Raw genomic sequence first — 21,504 nt, forward strand, 5'->3', positions numbered from 1 at the left:
CGGGGCGGCACTGCCTCCGCAGCCGGGCGGAACCAACCCGTGAAGCGGAGGGGGTCGCCAACCCCCCCCCCCCCCCCAACCCTCTAGCCTCTTCCCTCCCCTCCGCCTCCCCCGCGCCTCGGCTTGCCCGCCCCCACGCCGCCTCGCTTTACCTTCGGAAAGAAGCGCGCCGAGGCCCCGCTCACCCGCCCCGCTAGGCCCCGTCCCCCCGCTTCGGTGGGCGAGGAAGGCGGCGACCCGTCGCCCTCCCTGCCCTCACCGTGCGTGCGGCGTCGGGCACGCCGCCTTGCGTCACGTCACGTCACGTCGCGGCGCCGCCGCCGCCAGCTGACTGACTGCTCACCCCCGGAAGTGATGCAGGGAGGGGGAGGCAGTCTCGCAGGGAGCCGCGGAGGTGAGTGAATTGGACCATGTCTCTTCCCGTCCGCGCCGGGCTGCGGGCGCCGCGGGCGGGGGGGGACGGACGGACGGTCGGGCGGACGGCGGCGGGAGCGGGAGCGGCGCGGGGCTCGGCCCGGCCCGGCCGGCAGCCTCGGCGGTGGCGGGGGGCCGCCGCTCTGCCCCTCAGCCCCGCCAGGGCCGGTTGGGCGCCGGGGGGGCCCCGCGCCGCCGCCGCTGCCCCCTCACGGCGGGCCCCTTCCTCCCCCCCCGCTCCGGCCCGGAGCCGCAGCCCGCCCGGCCTCCCGCGGCTGTCGCCCCCCGCCCACAGGACTGTCGCCCCCCCCCTCCCGGGGGTGGCAGCCGCCGGGACGACGGCCCGCCGGTACCGGCGTGCCTGGCCCGGAGCCGGAGCCGCCCCCGGTGCCGCGGCGCGGGGCGGTCCCGCCCGGGACGCTTCTCCGGGTGGCGTTTGATCGGTCTCGCTCCGTGGAGGCCGGTGCGGCGGCTCGGCGGGCGGGCAGGGAGCCTGCCCGTCAGTAGCCCGTGTGCCCCAGGTAGCGGTGCTGGGTCGCTTCGGGGGGGTTTCCCCTTATTTTTTTATTTTGGTGGCGCGCCCTCCGCGGGGTCCTAAACCGTTTCTTGACAAACCACCTCTCTGCGTGCGGCACCGCATCCCCTCCAGGGCTGAGGAGATCAGCTGCTTTGTTCAAACACTCCTCGGGCCCAGCCTTTACACGTGTAACGCTAGAAGGTGTATATTCGTGGTGTTTTCAGAAAAAAAGGCAGAGAGATAAGATGTAGAGCGACTTATTTCCCAGATAGTTCTTGTAACCTGAACGTACCACCTCTGCACAGCCACTTTTCTTGCTTTAGCTTTCAGTCCCTTTCCTGAGTATGTTTACCCTTCCCGTGAAAGCTGCAATCTGTGTTAATCACTTTACGCTTTCGGGCTATGGTGGTACTAATAAGCCACTCAAAACAACTTAAATTGTAACTTGCATAATCAGTGTTTCAAGCAAATATTGGTTGAAAGAATATGCCTTTCCTATTAGTGCTATGGTTGCTGGAAAGAATCATTGATCATCTTTTAAATAGTGAACACTGCTGATACGCTGTCCTTCAAAATGTTACATTGATAACTGAACAGTCTGATGCCAAGTATCGGAATACAGCATTGATCCACAGCTGGTAACTTAAATGATAATGTCTGCCGCATAATTTAAAGGGGTAATAGGTTAAGTGCTCTGAAAAAAAAGAGGTATATTTGTACAAACAAAAAGCACAGAACTGCCTTACCTTTAGAGGCAGGCCTCACTGGCAGTTGCAGTTGTGCTTCATGGTCTGTCTTTTTTGGGGGAGAACAGTTGATCAAAAGACATCTCTTCTAAACACGTTCTTATTATCTGTTTAAGAGCCTCTTTGTTAAACAGTTGTTATGTAACTACAGTATTAGTATTTTATTTGGGCTAGCAATGGGAAGAGAGAATGTCTTGAGTACTGGTGTTTCTCGAGTGCATCTGAACACTGCTGCATGTTTCCCTGGTAAAAGATAATCCTCAGAAGAGGAAATGTAGTCCCATAGTTAAGATTGCATGTGAAAGTAAAGAGATCCGACTTCACGTTCTTGTCAGTTCTGTAATTTGTCTTTAAAATCTTCCCCACACAGGTGTGTGTTAGTGGTCTGTGGAAAACCTTCATAGCCCTTTACAGGAAAGGCAGCATGCAGTCTAAAGCAAAGATTTTCTGCACATCAGCAGAAAAAGGAGAGCTTGTGATCTGTGTTGAATTAGTTCAGATTTGCAAAGTACAACTGGCTTTGGCAAACTGTACTTTGCAAAGTACAAACTTTCTGCAAATATCAGCTCTTGTAATGATTTCTGAAATTCTGATTATTTACTAATAGCAAGTTATATGCAGGCATGAATGATTATAATCCTTAAAAAAATTTCACAAAGCTATTAATGGGGGAACTTACAACTTTGATACTACTTGGCTGGTCAGTGTGATGCTTTTGAAATTGCTTTCATCTTGAGACTGATAGCCTGCAATATGATCTGTAATCAGCTCCTGGATCTTTAAGGCTGGGTTAGGTGCCTTCTCTGCACAGTTTCTTGCTTTGTTTTGCAGTTGAACATTGTTGTGTTCATAGCGAATTCTAACTGATTTGCGTCAGTAGTTCTTATAATTTGTTGATCTTGGAAATTCATTCATAATTACATCTTGCTTCCATTTAGCATGAATTGTATTTAAAAAAGGTGATCAAATGAACTGAAGCAGTGGCTTTGAGAGAAAACTAAGAACAGCTCTTTTGGAAGGCCATCACTGAAATTAGTTAAAGAAGTATATATTGAGCAAGAGGGGCTGCCAGACGGTTTGACAGACTTCTAAGGCAAAGGGACTTGTTCTGACAAATTTATGTGTGGATGAGGAAGAGGCTTGGTTCTGCTGCTTGCTTTGGTTCAGCTTAAGGAACAGGAAAAAATCCTGTATGTTGTGTGTACGTGTACTGGGGCAGGGGAGTATAAAGTAGATGGAAAGGGGGTGGAAGAATGGAGGATAGACATGACTATTCTAAACTTGCATTTCTTCATGGCAGAAAACGATGTAAAGGTGGTTTTGGATATAAAGAGATGCACAGCTGCAAGTCGACAGGAGTGCGAGTCCTCCAGTACTGCTCAGAACCGTCCCACGCTGTAGCACTTGGTTTTCTTTATTTGTGCTGGGAAAGTGTTGATAAACTTAATTTAGAGCCTTGGAGCACTATAAAATCCATCATGGTGGGGTTCTGGCAGTTTGTAAGAACTTGCAAAGCGCAGAAACAATGTTATTGTTCCATTAGGCACTTGGGTCTGTAGTAGTGAATGTAACAGGAAAACTCTGCTCTGTGTAAGAAGAGACTGTAAAAATACAGGCATAGGGTGTTAGAAAAACAGTCCTTTCTTTCATCCTCATTCTTAAAAATAAAGAAGGAGCTGAAGATTGGTAGCCAGAAGTCTTGGAGACTGGAAGAACAATCTGTAAACACTTCAGGGACTTGGTAGTCACAAGAAGATAAAAGGGAACCCCCTTAACAGCCTTCATCAGAATTCCCCGACTGGGCTCCTTCTCTCTGGCTGCTGCTCCCTAGGGGTCTGCATCTTATCTCACTGGCTTCCTTTCCTCTATTTGTCTCTGACTAATAGGCTTTGTCTTCTGGTTACTGGAAGTCTAATAATTTCTTTTGCCTCTTCCCCCTCCTCCTTTTAAAAATACTAAATTAAATGGCTGTAATGTTTTGCAGATTATCTGCATTGGTGACGTGGATTAATTGTATACTTGACTTTAAGTTATTCAGCAGTAATGACAGAGTAACTTGACTCGAAACAATGGTAATTTCATGGCAAATGTTCAAGGCAAATGTTGCATTCTGGTAAAGAGCCACCTGCAATTTACCCCCTGTAAACGTATGACAAGAGTAAACTATCTGTGCTAGTTTTCTTGGTGTTTTCTATACAGTAAGTTGCCTCAAGTGTATCTTTTGAAACAGTTGGCTATCTCTTCTCCCCCACCCCCCCCCCCCCCTTCTTTTGACTCTAGTTTGAGTCAGGTAATTACAGATCTGGGTTGAAGCCTTCCCAGGGAGTGATCAGAAAAGCCAAGACTTGCAGACGTGCTCCCATCGTTCACTTGTACCTTGACTTCACCCTTTCATGGGAAGTTTTTTGTGGAACTGCTCAGCTATCGGTAACTGGCTGTTGGTGAGCGAGTCTGAGAGCCCCAGGGGCGATGGTGGTTGGCAAACCGAAGGGGAGCTCTGCTTTCCCTTGCAGAAAGGCCAGTATTCTTTATGATGATGTAAGGAGGTTCTTCTTGTCACATGTGGCTTTGGAGTGACAGTTTGGTAATGTTTTTACATTCTGATCTCAGTGTTAACCAGAACAGAGCAAATAGGGGAAGAGAAAGTGAATCAAAGCTTCTTGCCTAGAAGATAATCAGAGAACTAACCGATTTAGACTTGTCATGTCTCCATTTTATCCATGTGTCTTGGGGGGCAGCTCTCCTGTCCAATGATGTGCATCTTGAAGGAAGCAGAAAATCTGCATTTTAGGTAAAAGTTATTTAATTGCAATGATTTGCTACTAGAAGAGTGACGGTTAGGGGACTACTTAGCTGTAAGTATTAAAGAACTCTTTCACAGAATTAGGAATACTGGTAGAGAAACCAACAAAAGCATAGGTGGTAAGACAGGATTCCAGTGAAGAGAATGAGCTAGTATAATCTTCAGAAAGAATAGTTATAAATGCTGTCTGTGACATCTGGTTTGTGAAAGACAAAACTTACTTAGCAAAATGTGAGAATGCTGTTACTGACCTCCTGTCACAGTTTGTTATTCCCAGAAAGTCAGACTGCCAAAGACAGTATGACAGTCATAGTTACTTGTTGTCTCACTTTTCCTATTTAGTGGGGGTTTTTTTAAACCAAAAGTATTATGTGCTTGTGAAAAATACCAGTCTTATTTTTGCATCCATGTAGTAGCAGAAAGTGACAGTTTTTAGTTCTTACTCCAAAATTTTTTAGTGTAATACAACTTTTGCTTCTGCAGCTTGGAGACATCTAATGCAGTCAGTCTTATCCTTTTGTTTTAAAATTGAAGGGGAGGGAGAAAAATCGTCTTAACGCCTATGATTATGGGAGGTGTGTGTCGCTTAGTAATAGGCTCTCAAATGCAAATGTCCTAGAACTCGGTTTTGGTCATATGCTGACTGTTCAATATTTTCATTGCAAATGAGTCTGTACAGAAAGCCTCAAGTACTCCGGATCAGCACATAAATGGGTGGTCTGGAAGTGCCGAAGGTCTGATGTGTACCAGCTTCAAGCACAGTTACCTGTGCTTGGAGTTAGTGATTATGTCTCGTGAAGCACAGGATAGATACCTACACACCTTGCATCTCTTGTGAGACACAGGACATCAAGTGGAATCAAGGATATGTGAAAACTTATTAATAAAATGTGTGTGTTGGTTGAAGCTGCCACCAGATTTCTCAAGGAGAGCTGAGAGTCTGTTACAACTGATGACCTAAGCTCAAGTACTCAGAGGACCCCCTTTGAAGCTGTTGATCCAGTTAACATCTAAATACTGCAGCATCCTTTGTACAGTGTGAAGTGTTAGTGTCATTCACTGTAACAGGGAAGTCAGGACTCAAATCAGTAGAGAGAAGTAGGGTGTCCGCAGGTGGCTTTGTGTATTTTCTGCTTTAAAAACTGCAGCCAGTTAAAAATCCAAGCATATGCTCTTAAAGCACTTTCAGATGTCAGTCCTTTCACTTAGAACAATTCTTTGTACATAACTTAAATATGATTCCAGTATTTACGTGTTCAGCTGGTAATGAAGTTCCTACACAACTGCATGAAATGAGTGATTCTTTTGGCTGGCAGCCTGTAAACTATGTTACGCTTACTGAGATGGCTAGCAGGGCTTCTGTAAACTCTTTGTGAGCATCTGCTGCCAGAAGTGATCTTATGAGGTGGTCTGGCTCTTGTCTTTAGACTTGTCCCTTCGCTACCCTGTTAGGCGGCTCTATGGGTCACAGTTCTCACAGCTGCTTTGTGCTGGAGATGGGACACTGTTAACCAGAGCTGCTGGAAGGACTTCTTTTTTTTGTGCGATTGGTGTGTTTTCTTCATTGTTGAGAGCACTAAGAAATATAAAGTTGTTCGCTTATTACAATTAGTTTAAAGCATATCTTATTATTACAGGAATCACTTGATATCTGCCTGAATTATATTCAGCTGAACGTAATGGATGAAGGTACCTCATCTGCTTCAAGGTGAAGTCTGCTAGCTGAACTCGGTGCAAAAGAAAATCTGTGCACACTTAGGTCTGTTCAAATGTTTTTTTTCCATTGCAGAGTGGATTGTAGACCGAGGTGGTTTTTCAGAGTTATTCTGGTTTATTCTGGCTACAGCACAGTTGCAGTTTTCCATAGAATAATTTATGGAATTGACTGAGAGCAAGGTAAATATTTGTAGCGCAGCTACTTTCAGATACTTACAGTGGGATGCATCTGTGTCAAATATCTGAGGGTCATGGTTTCTGTTGGTCCTATAATCTGCAGTTTTGCTGTAGAGAAGTGAATCTGTTGCGTTTGAGCACAGAGTAGCTCTTCCCCTGGCATGTGCTGCTTTAATTATTCATAATACATACTGAGGTACTAAAGGTCTATCATGCTGTGCAAAAGTTACAGTGTACCGTGGAAAAATACTGAAGGATTATTCTTTTACAATCCTTTTCTCATTAAAGGGAAGAAACCCACAAAACCTCATTAGATGATTCTTTGCTTTTTTGTAAGTGCTGGACCTTGAGAATTGTACGGCCTTTGACAAGGATCTCAGGGGAGAGGGGGAAAATTGATAGTTTTTAAATGGATGGAGATGAATCGCTCAGTGACCAAATCTTTGTTTTTTGAAGGTGGTAGATTCAAACTCATCCAGGGTTTGAGTTATGTGCAGTGAAATAAATGAGTTTGTTCATGTCTAAGTATGTACGAGGTAGGGGATCGGATGGAATCTGGTTGGGGTTCTGGTTTCAGCTTTACTGAAAACTGATGGCGTGATCTTAAACAGCCACATTGTTTGGCTGCCTTGATTTCCCCTCTGCCCGTTGTCTTGCTCATAGCCTAAATAGACTTCTCAAAACAAGTACTGCTGCTGTGTGAATTAGTTCATTAATATATTTACATTACAGAAGCACCTGAAGGCACCCTTCTAAGATTATATGCTATTTAGCTAACTGGACTTGGGTTTGCTCTGTGAAAATACAATAATCCTAACAAATCATTCCACCCACCTAATAAAGTAGGATGAAGCACATAATAGGAAAGGATTTAAAACTTTTTAATGGGGCCAAGTGGAAAAACAATGAGAAGTAATCGGTAAGTAAGGTATTGTGTGGTTAGAGAATATAAAAGAAAGGGAGGGATTCGAGGATGATGCATATGTGTGCTGAAAAAGCTGCTTAAGGAATTTGTATTCCATGAGAGAAAGTAGTAAGGTGCCTTTACTCTCTCTTTCCCTATAATTTTTCACATTATTATTCATTTTTTCTTAAGCTAACCTTGTATAATTAGCTGCACACAGTGAACTACAGATCCAAAACATCTATTCCATTTTTTCTTAAGACTTAAACTTGTTGGAGTTTGAACATGAAATGTGGTGTCATGCCCTGTGTCTTAGTAGGGTATCTTCAAGAGTGCAGAAAGCAGGTTTCTTCTGCCCAGAGTCTTGAATGGAAAAATCTCCCTTGACATCCCAGCCCTGGACTTGAAGTCACAGCACACCACGTCAAGGTGCAGTTGTTTAAGAGATTTTTGCCAGCTTCCTGGCGACTGTGGGGCTTCTTCTAGGAAGAGGTTTGGTGATAGCTCTGGTTCTTGGCACTGAAAGCTGGCCCAGCACTGTGGACTGTAGAGGTGGTGGGTGAAGCAGTTTCTGAATCTATTATTACTTGAATTTTTTTTAGATATTTTTGGACCTGCCCCTCTCTTCCCTTTCTAAACTGGTTAAGCCTTTCCGGTATGGTCTTTCTCAAAGAAGTCCACATCACATTTGAGAAAGTATTCGGGCTTCCCACATACACGTTGTCTGGCTTGGTTTTCCCATTGACTGCCATTTAGCCTTCTGCCAAGTGGCAGCCAAATCTCTGCATGGTCCCTTTTTGTGCATCTGTATAACTAGCTTCTGTTCTGATACAGGTGTGTTATGTAGAGACAAATTTTACCCAGTTTGATCAGATTTCTAAATCTGGTTTGTTTCCAAAGCTCAAAGTGAGGTTAATCAGAAATAGTTTGTTATTCTGATTTGGAACAGATTGACAAAGTTCCCATCTGTATGCCCCCAAAATCATAAACTGGCTGTAGTTCACTGAAAGGTGCTTGAACTGCAGGAAGCCTGACAAATTAATAATTCATTTTAACTAATTGCAGCAGGACTTTCTTGCTTTTAGACTTCCTCTGAAGTAACTTTGCATAGATGTATTTCTGCAGCAGAGGTGCAGAGCAGACCTGTGTGACTGACTGGTGCTTGCACAGCGCTTGTTTAGGGATGTGGTGAGGTGTCTTTTGGGCTAATGAAACCCCATAATGTGCCCATTGTGCTGGAGTTGGAGTGCTTTTGCTGAGAAAGTTTCATTGCAGGTTGTGACTTGAAATAAGCAGTTTCCATAACGTGATGGCTTTGCTGACCGAAGCTTCGTTCATGCTTTAACACTTCACCAAGTGCTTTGGCACTGTAGTATAAAACTCTTAACTGCACAGTAAAATCTTCCACGTGCAGAGCTGATCCTCTCGATTTCTGCCTGCTGAAGAGGGAAACGATGTCGCTAATTCTTCACTGATTCCCCACAGAAAAGCAAAGAAAGTTGCCTTTTGTGAGAACACTATCAGCTTTTACCCCTGGAAAAGCTGCTGAGGACGTGTTGAGGGTGATAGCAGCTTTGGCACTGCAGTCTTCTGCAGTGTGATCCTCCGTGCACCAGTGCTCAGGAGAGCCAAAGTCACAGGGGGGAGTCAGACACAGGTGCAAAAAGAGGCAGGTGAGCAAAACAAAGGCCTCCATAATCCTGAGGGTGCATGCCATTTACTTATTTTCCCAGTGGACTGCTGAGTGGGATTGCTAATGAATGATGCAGGCTGTTTTCTGAGTTACTGTAGTGTGACGCTCCTCCCATGCCAGCAAAGGGGGATGCTTGGTGATCATAGCATATGGCTATACCTTGTAACCCTGACCCAAGGACTGAATTAAAACCTGTGCCACGAAAGTGTTGATGCTTCTTTCCACCCCCACCGCAGTCACCTTGTGTGATTTAGGATGAAGTCAGCCACAACGCATTGCTGTGCTATGATAGCCTTTAAATGCAGACTTGAAGAGCTTGTTTTTTTAACTGCTAACTCATACTAACTTTTTATTCCACATCCCATAATTGTGTTGTCACACACTTGCTACTACATTAAAAATTAAAAAAAGGTGAAATGGGCAACTTGGTAGAATAAAAGTAGTTAGAATGGGGGAAGAACTGTAGCTAGTGGTTCTAACAGATGTTAAAATTTCTGGCTCCTGGCTCCAGAGAGCGTGTGTGTACAGGTCAGCCAATGTGGAAACTACTTCAAACAACCTGAAAAAGTTTGGCTTTTGCTGGGTAGGGCTGAATTCCATCAGATTCAGCTTCTTTTGAACTTGAAATAAGTGTTTGCTTCCAGTATGTGCTATAGTCAACTGGAAATTTAGATTTGGTGGATGGTAGATTTCTTCCAAAGAAATACAAATCTGTTTGAAAAGTAGTTAGTTTGTTGCATAAAGTTGCCATGACAATGGTTTTTAAAATGTGAAGTGTAAGACCTTGCCTCTCCTCTATTTAAGCAGGCTCCTGGGGGAATGAGGCTGCAGAGCGCCCTGTGTCCCTCCTGTCTCTTCTTTCCTCCCCCAGTGATTTATAAAAGGAATTATTTAGTTGCAAGGGGCCAAAAGAAATTCACATAGAAGTGCCAAATGTTGCATTTTCTTAAATTCTTGAAATTCATGGCGTGCTATGGTCAAATAGAAAGAAATCCAAGCTAGTGGTTCCACTGCGGTAGAGGCAGGAACTCCTCTGTTCCCATACACATTTAAGCTGGCTGGTGGCTGTGCTTCCCACACAGGGCGGCCCTTTCAGCAGGAATGTACGCTAAGAGCTGTGAGGCTGTCAGAGGGGCCAAAAGGGTTGTTGTCTGTGTGGAAGATGAGGTTTGGAAGTGGAGGATCTAAATCCAGAGTGAAGCAGGCTTTTTGGACTATCCATCTCAAAAGTAAATGCCTAAAAATGGATCAGCGGAGATATGTTTTTGCTCCATGCGTGTGTATTATGGGTGAAAGTACCACAGTTTCTAGGGGTTTTGAAGCGTTTTGGATGCTGTTCCCTGGGCTTTTAAAAGCTTTGATCTGAACTAGGCTTTATTTGTTGGTCAGATTTGCCCTAATCCACGTTTGGGGAAAACTTAACTTCTGAGGAGATTGACATGTGTGATAAGGAGGTGTTTCATGGTTGCCTTTCTACATCCATTCTCTACTTTCTGCTGAAGAAAACACTGAACGAGCTAATGTTCCCACTTGTTTCCTAAGAAGTAGGTCTCATGTAAAAAGTAAGTATGCAGAAAGGCAGCTTTTGATCACCTGTCTGCTCCCTAGATGTACTAAGAGCTGTAAAAACAAGATGTTTTAGTGTTTCTGTTTGTATGGTAGAGCAGAGGAGCTTTGCCAGAGCTTTCTTGTTTGTTTTTTTTCTAGATCAGATACAAACAGAGGTGTTGACTAGGTGCTGCGGTTGTAGCTCTTGCTACACAAACCAGACATTCCTTTGTCTGTAATCTTCTCTTCAGAGCTTTGCAGTTATATAGCAGAGCTGGGAATTTAAGAGAAGTGAAGTTGAGCCAGCTCAACTGAACATGGGAAAACAAACATGGAAAAGAATGTGCTAGAGAATGAAAAAAGAGAATTACTTTTCTAGACCCAAATTATGCTTTGCTAGGTAGCAGCTGTCTGGCATTCACAGATTAAACAGCCGCTTAGCTAACATGCATTGACAATGATAGCATGTCCTCAGTTTTGCTTTGAGTGCATGAAATGAGGAATTAACTCTCCCATGCTGAAAGCCATAAAAGTATCCGGAAGTGTGTGTTTACTCCTAACAAACATTTGAACTTGTCTGTTGTATTCAGTACCTGATCTATGCTTTATATGACAATGCAGTTTTAATGGTGTTAATGCTACTTTGTAAGTCAAAAAGTGAAGTAGTTTTATAAAATTACTCTTTGAACAAATGGATTTTGACTATGAAGCGTTTTATTAAATGCATAGTTGTTTCTGAGCGATTTGGTGCATTTTATGGTTTTCATAGCCCCTTCTAAATGTAAAGATTTGTGTGGTCTTTTGTCTTACAGCATTCCATGTGGAACCCAGGGAGCCTGAAGGAGGCTGTGAAGTTAGTGGAATGATTCCCTGTGTAGCTGAAACTATGTAAGTATTAGATGTTTGCTTACAAGATCACTTGCCCAGCATCAACTGTTAGAGCAGCAATTGCTTCTGGTTCAGCAGTTGCAATGATCCTCTCATCCCTCCCCAGTGCAAAGTTGTGTATATCTGTTCAGAACTGGAAAAAGATGGGGCACCTATGGTATTGTTCCCTACTCTGAGCTATTTTAGAAGTCATGTATTGCTGTCCACTAAAAGGTAGATAATGCATAGTGAAATTCTGTAAAATTGTTACAGACTATGCTCAAGTGTTTGTGAAAAGTTGAGGCTGGGTTGAGGTTTAGCAATGTTGTCTTTGCCTTAGCTAGTGAACTGCTACTTGGGAGGGGATTTAATGTTTGGCTGAGCTGTGTCCCCTTTTGTTATGAGATTCCCTAAATTTGTATTTGAGGTGTTCTTGAATGTATGGAGATGTTTTTTCTCTTCTCTCTTGATACTTTATGTGTTTTGAAACTCATTGTAAATACCTTCTGATGCAACACTTTATTAAACGGCATAATGCTTGGCTGTGTGTTGTTATTCTCTGGATGTATCCAGTAATTTCTATTACTACAATAATGTTGGTCATTAAAGAAAAATACAGGGTTACTTAAATATCTCCTTTGCACCTTCTTTCCTCCTGTCAGCTCTCACCTGCTTCAGTGCCGCTGTTTTCAACTGTGCCATGGTGTGCTTGTATGACAGAGAATTATTACTGAGTCACTTTGTTGTTTTGCTCCCTTCAAACCTTGGGTTGTGTGTGATCAGGTCACTTGAAAATGGAGAAAAAATAATTTCCTTACAGCACTTAAAAAAAAACCCAAAACAAAACAAAAAGCCCCACCAAGCATTAGCAAGGTCTTTCTAATCTTCTCTAGGTTTTCCATTTAATGTATTGGGCAATACGGTTCTACACATCCTTTGTTCTTAGAGGGTGGCTTTCCTTTAAATGGCTGTATTCACCAGCACTAGTCTTCCTGTGTTTCCAGTTCCTTACTCCCTTCTAGAAAGGAGCAGAGAACATCATTGTTGATCTCTGCTTTGCAGTTCCTGTTATGTGGAAGATGGCCTCATGGGCATCTTGGTGATTCATATTTACTGTAGGTTATTGCTCAATACTTGTCTGAGTAATCAAACTTCTTTGGGAGTACTGCATCCTGTAGTGCTGAGTACGTTCCAACCTTAGCCCTGAATTTTGATTTTTTTTTTTTTTTTTTTTAAGTAGAATGGCAAAACTAGTGGTCAGCACTGCCTTTTGCATCTCCCTGTTATGTTGTACAAGCCTGTTACAGTAATTTTGCTCTTAGGATCTGATCTTTTTGGGAATTGGTACTTTGCCACCAATCCAGTATAACCTTTGGGTACACAAGAACTTTATACTTGTAGTTCCCGATCCAGCTGGGATCCTCTGCATGTCCTTGTGCTCACTTAAATGTAATCAGCATGACCTACCTAGACCTGACATTTGCTTTGCTCTGTAGTTAAATGAGTAGTTCTGTTTGCTTTCCTGAGAGTGCTTTTTCATACTCCTTGAACACGGAGTTCAGTGCGGCTCCTGATGCTGCAATTGGATCCTCTCTCCAGCCTTCCTTAACAAAAGGGCCAAGTTCTCCCACTTGTTTCTATCTCCTTCCGAGGCTCTTGTTCCTTTCATGCCTTGAAACCTGAGTCATGTAGGAAGCGGAGGTGACTAGTAAGTGAAGTGGATCCAGCTCAGTGAAGGCATTTTATAAAAGGGTAACTGATGGAGCACCGAAAGACTTTTCTCTTACAAAACCAGATACACGTGCAAACTGCCAGCAGATGCAGTCTGGCTTTTTATTTTCCAAGCTGGTTTTGCTATTTTTGGGGTAGAATGCTTCAAAGTATCTGGCACGTGGCAACAAGTTTCCTGTAGTAGAAAAGTGAGGAATTGCAGCAACTGCACTTCAGTATCGTCTAGCATTTGTTCATAACAAGTAGGATTGTGCTCTGAAAACCTCCTTGGCAGGGAGGAGGAAGGAAGAACTCCATTACTGCAGGGAAGAGCAGTGCTAGCAAAGCCCAGGCAGTGACTGTTCAGGAGCAGCAGTCAGCTCCTTGTAAGGCAAGTAGGTTGGAGTACAGAAAACGTGTTTGTTAGAGGGGTACGCTGCAGGGGATGTGGTTAACTTGCACTCTATGGGTTAATGTTCATGTATTTTCCAGTGGTTTTTGGAAACAGCTGTTGGGACACTTCCTCGCATACAGGTGTTTAATAATGCTGGCTGACCTTCCCTCTATGTATTGTAATGCCGTCTTTTCATGAGAGCAAATGACAATAAACCCTGTCTATTTCATCACGTTGGTGATGTCACTTTGTAGACTTGAATATTAGATTATCATCATTAATACAAGCCGTTGCTTAGGAAGCATGACAGCATGAATCACTTCCGTTAGGAAAATTTATGGACAGAATATGTAAGTTAGTCTTGCAAACTGACTGTCTTTGGGTTTTTTTTGTTTGTTTGTTTGTTTTTAAACTTTAAATTGGGATTCCTAAAGTGAATTGGATTAATCTCTGTCCATTATGCTGTGTGATTCAACTACTACCAGCTACTTTAGAGGAAAGTACCATTCACTAATAGGCAGCTGTTCTTTATCCTGCCCATAGGGAAAAGCTGTTCCAAATCCCCAGCAGCTAATAATTGCTGTTATGTGTTTGAGCAGAAAGTTTCATAAACTAGCTAAACTCTACTTTAAACTCTAATACTAGTTTTTACTCAGGATTTTTTTTTATTCTGTTCCTTTACTTGCATGCATCTCTCTAAAGAAAAACTTAGTCAAAGTAGTGTTAGCTGCCTTTGAGAAACTGATGAAAGAACAAGAATTAGTGTAGATCAAGCATTTGAATTCTGATTAATTTAAAGCGGGGGGGGGGAAGGAAGACTGGTATCTGGGAATTAATCACTAAGCAGTAATTTACACTGCCTAATAATATCCTGTTTGTTTTGGTGTAATGAAAAAATGACTGGTGTAGACTAGAGAAGACGATGTTGCTCAGACGCAGGGCAGCACAGGAACAAGTGCCAGGCTGTACTCTGCAATTCACAAAGAGTTGTGAAGTACTAAGGACCACTGAAATTGTCTTTTGGGTTGTTTATGTGGAAATGCATATTTTAATGAAACCTTTTAAAATACAAATGAATAAGAAATTATTCTTGAATATGTTAAATTGAACTTTACTTGCCTATAAAAATGATGCTAGAAAGTTCATCTTTAAAGCAGTTTGATGAAAGGAGGTACCAGATGTTTGTTCCTTCTGCTGCTTAAAAGTAGATTTTTGTTAGTTTTGTTTGTAGGTTATAGGCCTGAAAAAAGGGATTGGGTAGGGGAAGGGAGGCCAGGTAGTTGAAACCAGCATTTTGGCTGTTGTACTAGCAAAAATATTTTTTTTTTCTCATGAAACTGCATGTGTGCTGTTTTGCCAAAACAGGTATAATGGCTGAGAGAAGGTTTATGTTTATAATTCTAATATCTGGAGAATTCATCTGCACTTGGTGCTGCTGCTCCAAGTTGGTTAAGAGCTTAAAACAGGTCTCAGAAGAGCTCTCCCCAAGAAAGAATACAGAAAAACTGACGTGACATCTATTTTATTTCCTCATTTTAAGTTTTTATCTCCTTCTTTTCTTGTTCTAATTTGGTAACTGGAAGCAGTAAACAAAGACAAAGCAAACCCAATTTTTATGTTTGAGGCTTTTGCCTAACTGACAGTGGAGGTGAAATGCAAATAAGTGGGTAAAGGAGAAATATGATAAGCAATTGCTTTCTTGGAGTTGATGTTTCTGAGAAATGGACTGGCCACGGCGTGGCTGCATGCTGATAGGATAGTGTCAGAGTGTTAGTTTGGTTTTAATAGGGAAAACTTAAGAAGCCTTTTCTGTGGGTAAAATATCTTTTCCAAATATGCAAGGCTTTAACATTGTGATTTATAAAAACAGAGTGTGATGAAATAATTTTGGCATTTTAATTTTGATTAAGAAAAACCCCTGAACTGGAATTACTACTTCTTATCTGCATGTGTGTCTGTCTGAGAAAGTTTCATTAAAAAGGCCCCCATCCCCCTGTCTGTCTCGTTACCTGAAGGGAGGAGCCCACTTGAAACAATGAATAATTCCTAAACAACATCTTGCATGAAAAGTGAGTGTTGCCTCCTTTCTGCAAACACACTTTGTGTATGTTTTAAGAACAAAAATCTAGATTCCAAACTCTGTTTAAAAAAACCAAGCCCACAACTCCCTCTCCACCACCCCCCCCAGCCGCCCCCCCCCCCAAAAAAAAAAAAACCAAACCCCTTTTGCCCATTTGCTGAAGGTACAGTCTAAATCTAAGCTTGAGTCTCTGCCAGGTTGTCCCATCAGTGTCCCCATCTGTCTGTCCCCCCACTGCTTTGTTTCAGTGTTTTATATTCTATATATAAAATGTGGGTATACTTTTAAAAACCATTTCCTTTAAAATATTTCTGGGTTAGAGTAGTCTGTCTTGATGAAGCCTGTACATGAATCAACCTCTTTGTAACCTATGTTACAGTAAGAATTTTAGGAATTTCCTTTATTAGGACCCGTTAGTATACTGCAGCCACTGAGTGAGCTGCATTGATTTCTAGGTAAAACAGCCTGAAATTGCCTGAAATTTATGGCATATGCCAACCTTCTGTACACTACTCCTTTTCAGTACGCAAAACTTAAATATCCTGAAGTCAGTCTCTTACTGGCGAATGTTATCCCACATTTAATACTTACAATATTCTTTGTGGAGAAACAGCAATTTGACTCTGAAACTGTTTTCCAGGTTAGTTGACTGCCACTAATGGCATGGTGAGATGTGTTGAAGAGCAGCTGCGAGGGTGTCCGACAGCAAGGGGACCGCTCTAGAGGCTGGGCTTGCAACATCATGGGCCAGTGTGTCACGAAGTGCAAGAATCCTTCTTCTACCCTTGGCAGCAAAAATGGGGAAAGGGAATCTGGCAGCAAGTCACATAGTAAGAGAAGTGCAGTCCACAAAGACGACCATGGTTCAGCTTGCGGGAAATCTTCAGGAGATATACTTGTGAATGGGACAAAGAAAACGGACGCTGCTGTAGAGTCTAGTCAGCCTCCGACGTTTTCTGGAGATACAAAGAAAGACTGTGTTTCCAGCGCAGAAGAATCTTCGCTCCAAAGGATCGGGGAGTTATTTAGGAGGTATAAGGATGAACGGGAAGATGCCATACTGGAAGAAGGAATGGAACGATTTTGCAATGACCTCTGTGTTGATCCCACTGAATTTAAAGTGCTAGTTTTGGCTTGGAAATTCCAGGCTGCTACCATGTGCAAATTTACAAGGTTAGTTCTTGTAGAACTTGTAATTATTTTCATATGTTAAAGTATATCCTGTCATCTATATGTTGGAGAGACAGCCTCATTAGCTTCACTTACTTATTTCTTCTAACACTTGCATTTTGATCAAATTAATTCCTACTGCTGCAGAAGGTAAGCTCTGTATTGTCCTCTTTTCCTCTTCCCCTCACAGTGGGTTTCAGAACCGAAAATGTGGTTTTGGACATTGCGCTGCTAATGATGAACAGCGTAGTGAGATTCTGTAGACATTCATTTATTCTTGATTTACCGAAAACAGTTTTACTGTATCCAGCATTACCTTGGTGATGAGATTGGACACTGAAATTAATTTTCACTTTAAAGTAATGTGAGATTCCTTAGTAATTGCTACCAACTCTGTTATCATTCTGTGAAGGAATGACAGACTGCTTCCTAAGAATTGTTCCTGCCTAACCAATGTTACTACTTAATGTCTTTTTTCCAAGAGTAATCCTGTTAAAGCATAGAGAGGGAAGGAAACACAAGGTTTTTGACACTGGTACTGTTGCATACAGGCTGACAAGTGATTGGTATTTGAAGTGCTGTCTGTCCTTCTGGACAAAGGGGTCAGTGTGCAGGCTTACAGCATGTGTGATGCTACAGGAATCGACAGAACAGCTAAAACTTACCTGAACAAACAAACAAATCCAAAACTACAACAGCCCCCCCCCCAACTTGATTATCAGTGTCCAGGTAAGAGCAAGTAAAGACTTCCTACAGGGACTTGCTGAGAGAGAATTAATTTTTTATTTTTTTGGTCTATCTACATTGGTTTGAGTAATGCTACCTATTTTTACTCAGCTTATAACTTTCAAAATTACTTTGGTGTTCTGAACCCTGAACCAAGCATCTTCTCCAGCAGCTTCAGAGTCTTTGTGGATGTGGGTGTGTGTCAAATGGATGAGTTACTCTGGAATGCAAATGTGGATTTACTAGAGGCTGATGGTGCAGGTATTTACTAACATGGTAAAGGAATTGCAAGTAGTGTTTGTGATTCTGCACAACCACCATGAGTTTTATTAATGTCGTTTTGATTTTCTTGGAGAGGACAAACGTAGTGGTGAGAGGTTACCTTTGTTTAAGGGCATGCTCCATGATACGGGTGCTGATTGACTTCTTCCATCAAGGAAAACAATGCGGTCTTCCGTTCTCCAGAGCGCTGTCCTGTCTCCTGTCTTCCCTCCAGCCAGTCCCACGTCAGAGTCTGCTGGCTTTGGTTAACATTGGCTGGTTATAACACATGCTTATGAGGCTCAGAGAAATCAGAGCTAACCATCTACCCACTTGGCCAGATTATTAGTAGGCTGATTAGTATAGGACTGGTGCTTTGAGCAGTGTTTATATGTGGCATTGTAGCCTGTGTCGTGTGATGCCATGCTCTCTTCCACTCTCTCGGCAGGTGCCTTGCTGACCGTTGCCGTTGGCACCCTTTTTATTTTGCAGGCTGGAAGAGCAATCAAAAACCACAGGAGAGCCACCAGTGAACTGCTCTGTCCCTTGAGAACAGCTTGCCCAGAGAATGGGTGTTTAGACACGGGCAACATTGAATCAAGCTGGCTTATATATGGCGCTTCAGTGCGTAAATGTGGTGTTTTCAAACATTTGGCATTTCTTCTGTGGTAAATTTTATTCACTTTTTTAATGTGAAAGGCACTGGATGTGGTAGTATCGAGTAGTCAGAAAGCCAGACAGCAAAATCTCTCAAATGCTAACAGTGCCCCAGCAGATCTGAGGGGTACGTGTGGTTCCTCAGGGCATGAGGAACTTCTTGGAAATGTCTCTCTTTCCTGTAGCTCCTGTTGTGAAAATCTTTGTGCCACCTGGGCTGAGAGTATACCTTGTCTTGTCCAAATAACCTTCTTCCGATTTGACATAGCTGAACAGAGATGGGAAGCATTCAGCGCATGAAGTCAGTGGGAAGTGCTCACACTAATTTATCTTCTCTTGCTTAATAGGAAGGAGTTTTTTGAAGGCTGCAAAGCAATAAACGCAGACAGCATTGACGGTATTTGTGCAAGGTTCCCCAGCCTCTTAAATGAAGCCAAGCAGGAAGATAAATTCAAGGATCTCTATCGTTTCACCTTCCAGTTCGGCCTGGACTCTGAAGAAGGACAGAGGTCGCTACATCGGGAAATAGCCATTGCCCTTTGGAAATTAGTCTTCACCCAAAACAAGCCCCCCATTTTGGACCAGTGGTTACACTTCCTAATTGAGAACCCCTCAGGAATCAAGGGAATCTCCCGGGACACATGGAACATGTTTCTAAATTTTACTCAGGTGATTGGACCGGACCTTAGCAACTACAGCGAGGACGAGGCCTGGCCGAGTCTCTTCGATACCTTTGTGGAGTGGGAAATGGAGCGAAGGAAAAAGGAAGAGGAAACCAAATGTATTACGTCTTCGGACACAGAGGGCCTGTGTGCGGAGGAACAGACTTAGCGGCGTCGAAGCAGCAGTGACAAAAGCAACCTGTTGCCCTTCATGAAATGTAAACTCTGGATGTTTCTGGAAATTACCGAGGCTCCAGATTTTTCTACTTTACACCTTTTTCTGCCTTGTCTTTGAAAGGGCTCTAAAATGCTGTATCATGTTTTAGGCACTTTCTTAATTTTGGTTATTCCTTTTACTCTTGCCCTGAAATATTTGACCCTGGCTACAAGTTAAGCGTGGTTGGTTTTTTTTTGTTGTTGTTTTTTTTTTTGTTTTTTTTTTTTTTAAAGACTTCAGATTAGTATAAGTAAGTCTGATATTTCTTGCACAATGTAGATCTTTTTAGTTAGGTTAAATTAACATTGCTAAATTATACAGTGCCAGATTAAGTTTTTCATACTACATCTGTCAGGGCAGGTCTGTACTGTGTGTAGTGCTGTTTACATTGTTGAAATTTTAGGCTGTAATAATTTTAAGGTTTTATACCAAGATGAACAGCAGTGTTAACTGTTAACTATAAATGCATTAATTCCCCAGTAATAAGGCTCTAAAAAACAACGTAAGCAACAGCTTTTTGTAATATGGCTAATTCCCATCTTAAGCTAACTCTTAGTGAATGAGTCCAGATCATTCCTCTTTTTGGAGTTTCAAACTAAATGTTGGGGTTGTTTTATAAAATTACTGTACCTGTCAGTCAACTGAGTGGTAGATGATGATTTGTATCTAAATCTCTTACACATCATGTAATAAAAGAGCAGTACTACCTCAGTTTTATTGAAAGTGGACTTCTTGATGGACTTCCATTTTCTCTGGAAGTTGTATTTTTGTGGTTACATGAGAACATTTTTACTTGACTAAAAGAACCAAAGGTTCTGCTTCTTAAGTTTGCTAAACATTGACAGAAGCAACACACAAACCCTAAGTCTTCAAGGAAAACTGTGGTATAATTCTGCTTTAATTTGTTTGATTTATACCTAAAGTATTATCTTACTTGTCTGGCAAGCACAGTACTTCTATATAAGGAACTATCTTTTGCATTAATATTGACGAACCAATTTTTTAAAACCTATGTTTAATTGCTAAATCGCAGTTAATACTCCACACTTTCTGGAGCAACAATATCGGCATCTGATGACAAAGTGAATTCTTAATGTGTTCTTAATGACAACAGTGTAGATGAGTCATTTTTAGACTGATTTGATAATATTTGGATAGGAGTCAATTTATTATTTTACAATGCCTGTATTGGGACTATTTGCCTGTTGAAACTGTTGTGACTTAAAGGGAGTTTTATTAACACTGGTTGAAACTTTTTTTGGTTATTGATGATACCTTTTTTAATTTTACTATGTCAACTTTTTACACCTTTTGGTAAAAGGGATGATTGCCAAGGCTTTCTATAGAGCTAAGTACTGGCTTAATGAATTTGATACACTTCCATTACACACCTTTTATTTTCAGAGCTGCATTTCAGGATCATAAAATAGCCTCAATTAAAAAAAAACCAAACCACAGACCAAAACAAACGAAAAAAAACCACCCTGGACAGTCATCCGTATCATCTAATGGCTTTGGTGATATAGGGGTTTTAAAGCTAAAGGGAAACAGATTTTAAGTGGCAAGCTTGTCACTGGATCCAGGATGGCATGCTTTGCACATCTGCTGTGCCTGAGGGGAGTTAGCAGAGAGAGGAGGAGGATCTGCCTGAATTGTGTCACTGGCTTTGCTGGTGTGCAGCCTATGCAATAGCTTGGGTCTGAGATCATAAATCACTAACAAAATGTGGGTATTGAAAACTGTTTAAAAACAAACCCACAAGCCACAGATAGCATCTCTTTCATCTAATAAAAGGAGTGTTTGGTCCATGATGCTTCTGCAAGCTTTTGCTGGGAGACGTGTTAAGCTCTGGAAGACAAATGTGGTTGTTATAGATGCAGCTGAGCCTGTCCCTTTGCAGGAGGCGAGCCCAGAACTTGCTCTATTGTAGGTAAATACACCCAAAGCTTTGTTCTTGCTACTGTAACCTTCCAAGCTACTGTGGCACAAGCACTGTTTGGCAGTAAAACCTTATTCTGATTTGGTGAGCAAAGCAGGCCAAAGCACTTGTGCTGGTATAACTGAATTTATGGTGAGACTTTTGCTGGTGCTGTTAATTTAAAAAAAGAAAAAAAAAAATTCCCCAACAGAGGCTGCTTTGTTAGTGAAAGTTCCAAGTGGAGACTGATTTGATAGCAAATGAAGACTGTATTTATAATTTTGAGACTACTCATTCATTCAGCTATTAAATGCTTTGTTCATC

General features: G+C 42.2%; 2 protein-coding genes across 14 annotated transcripts in view; one reads left to right on the top strand and one right to left on the bottom strand.

Annotated features, from left to right (window-relative positions):
- Positions 1-252, bottom strand: part of LYRM1 (LYR motif containing 1) — a 28,389-nt gene extending 28,137 nt beyond the window's left edge. For all 7 annotated transcript variants that reach the window (XR_003921464.2, XR_003921463.2, XR_005931415.1 and 4 more), the window contains exon 1: positions 153-252. The gene's annotated coding sequence lies outside the window, so the exon portion shown is untranslated. The remainder of the gene's footprint in view (positions 1-152) is intronic.
- Positions 253-304: 52 nt separating this feature from the next.
- DCUN1D3 (defective in cullin neddylation 1 domain containing 3) lies at positions 305-20,502 on the top strand. Of its 7 annotated transcripts, none has more exons than XM_030001477.2 (5): positions 325-394; positions 6,118-6,239; positions 11,331-11,406; positions 16,210-16,742; positions 18,731-20,502. In XM_030001477.2, exons 4-5 carry the CDS (start codon positions 16,312-16,314, stop codon positions 19,212-19,214), a joined length of 915 nt encoding a protein of 304 aa, XP_029857337.1. In that variant the 5' UTR covers positions 325-394; positions 6,118-6,239; positions 11,331-11,406; positions 16,210-16,311; the 3' UTR covers positions 19,215-20,502. The 7 variants fall into 7 exon arrangements, with proteins under 7 accessions (XP_029857333.1, XP_029857337.1, XP_029857336.1 ...); XM_030001476.2 differs by having other exon boundaries at positions 6,118-6,188; XM_041120148.1 differs by lacking the exons at positions 325-394; positions 6,118-6,239 and adding exons at positions 7,566-7,769; positions 7,880-7,932.
- Positions 20,503-21,504: the final 1,002 nt, after the last annotated feature.

Source organism: Aquila chrysaetos, chromosome 25 (assembly GCF_900496995.4).
Source record: "Aquila chrysaetos chrysaetos chromosome 25, bAquChr1.4, whole genome shotgun sequence".
In the NCBI taxonomy this organism is placed as follows: Eukaryota; Metazoa; Chordata; class Aves; order Accipitriformes; family Accipitridae; genus Aquila; species Aquila chrysaetos.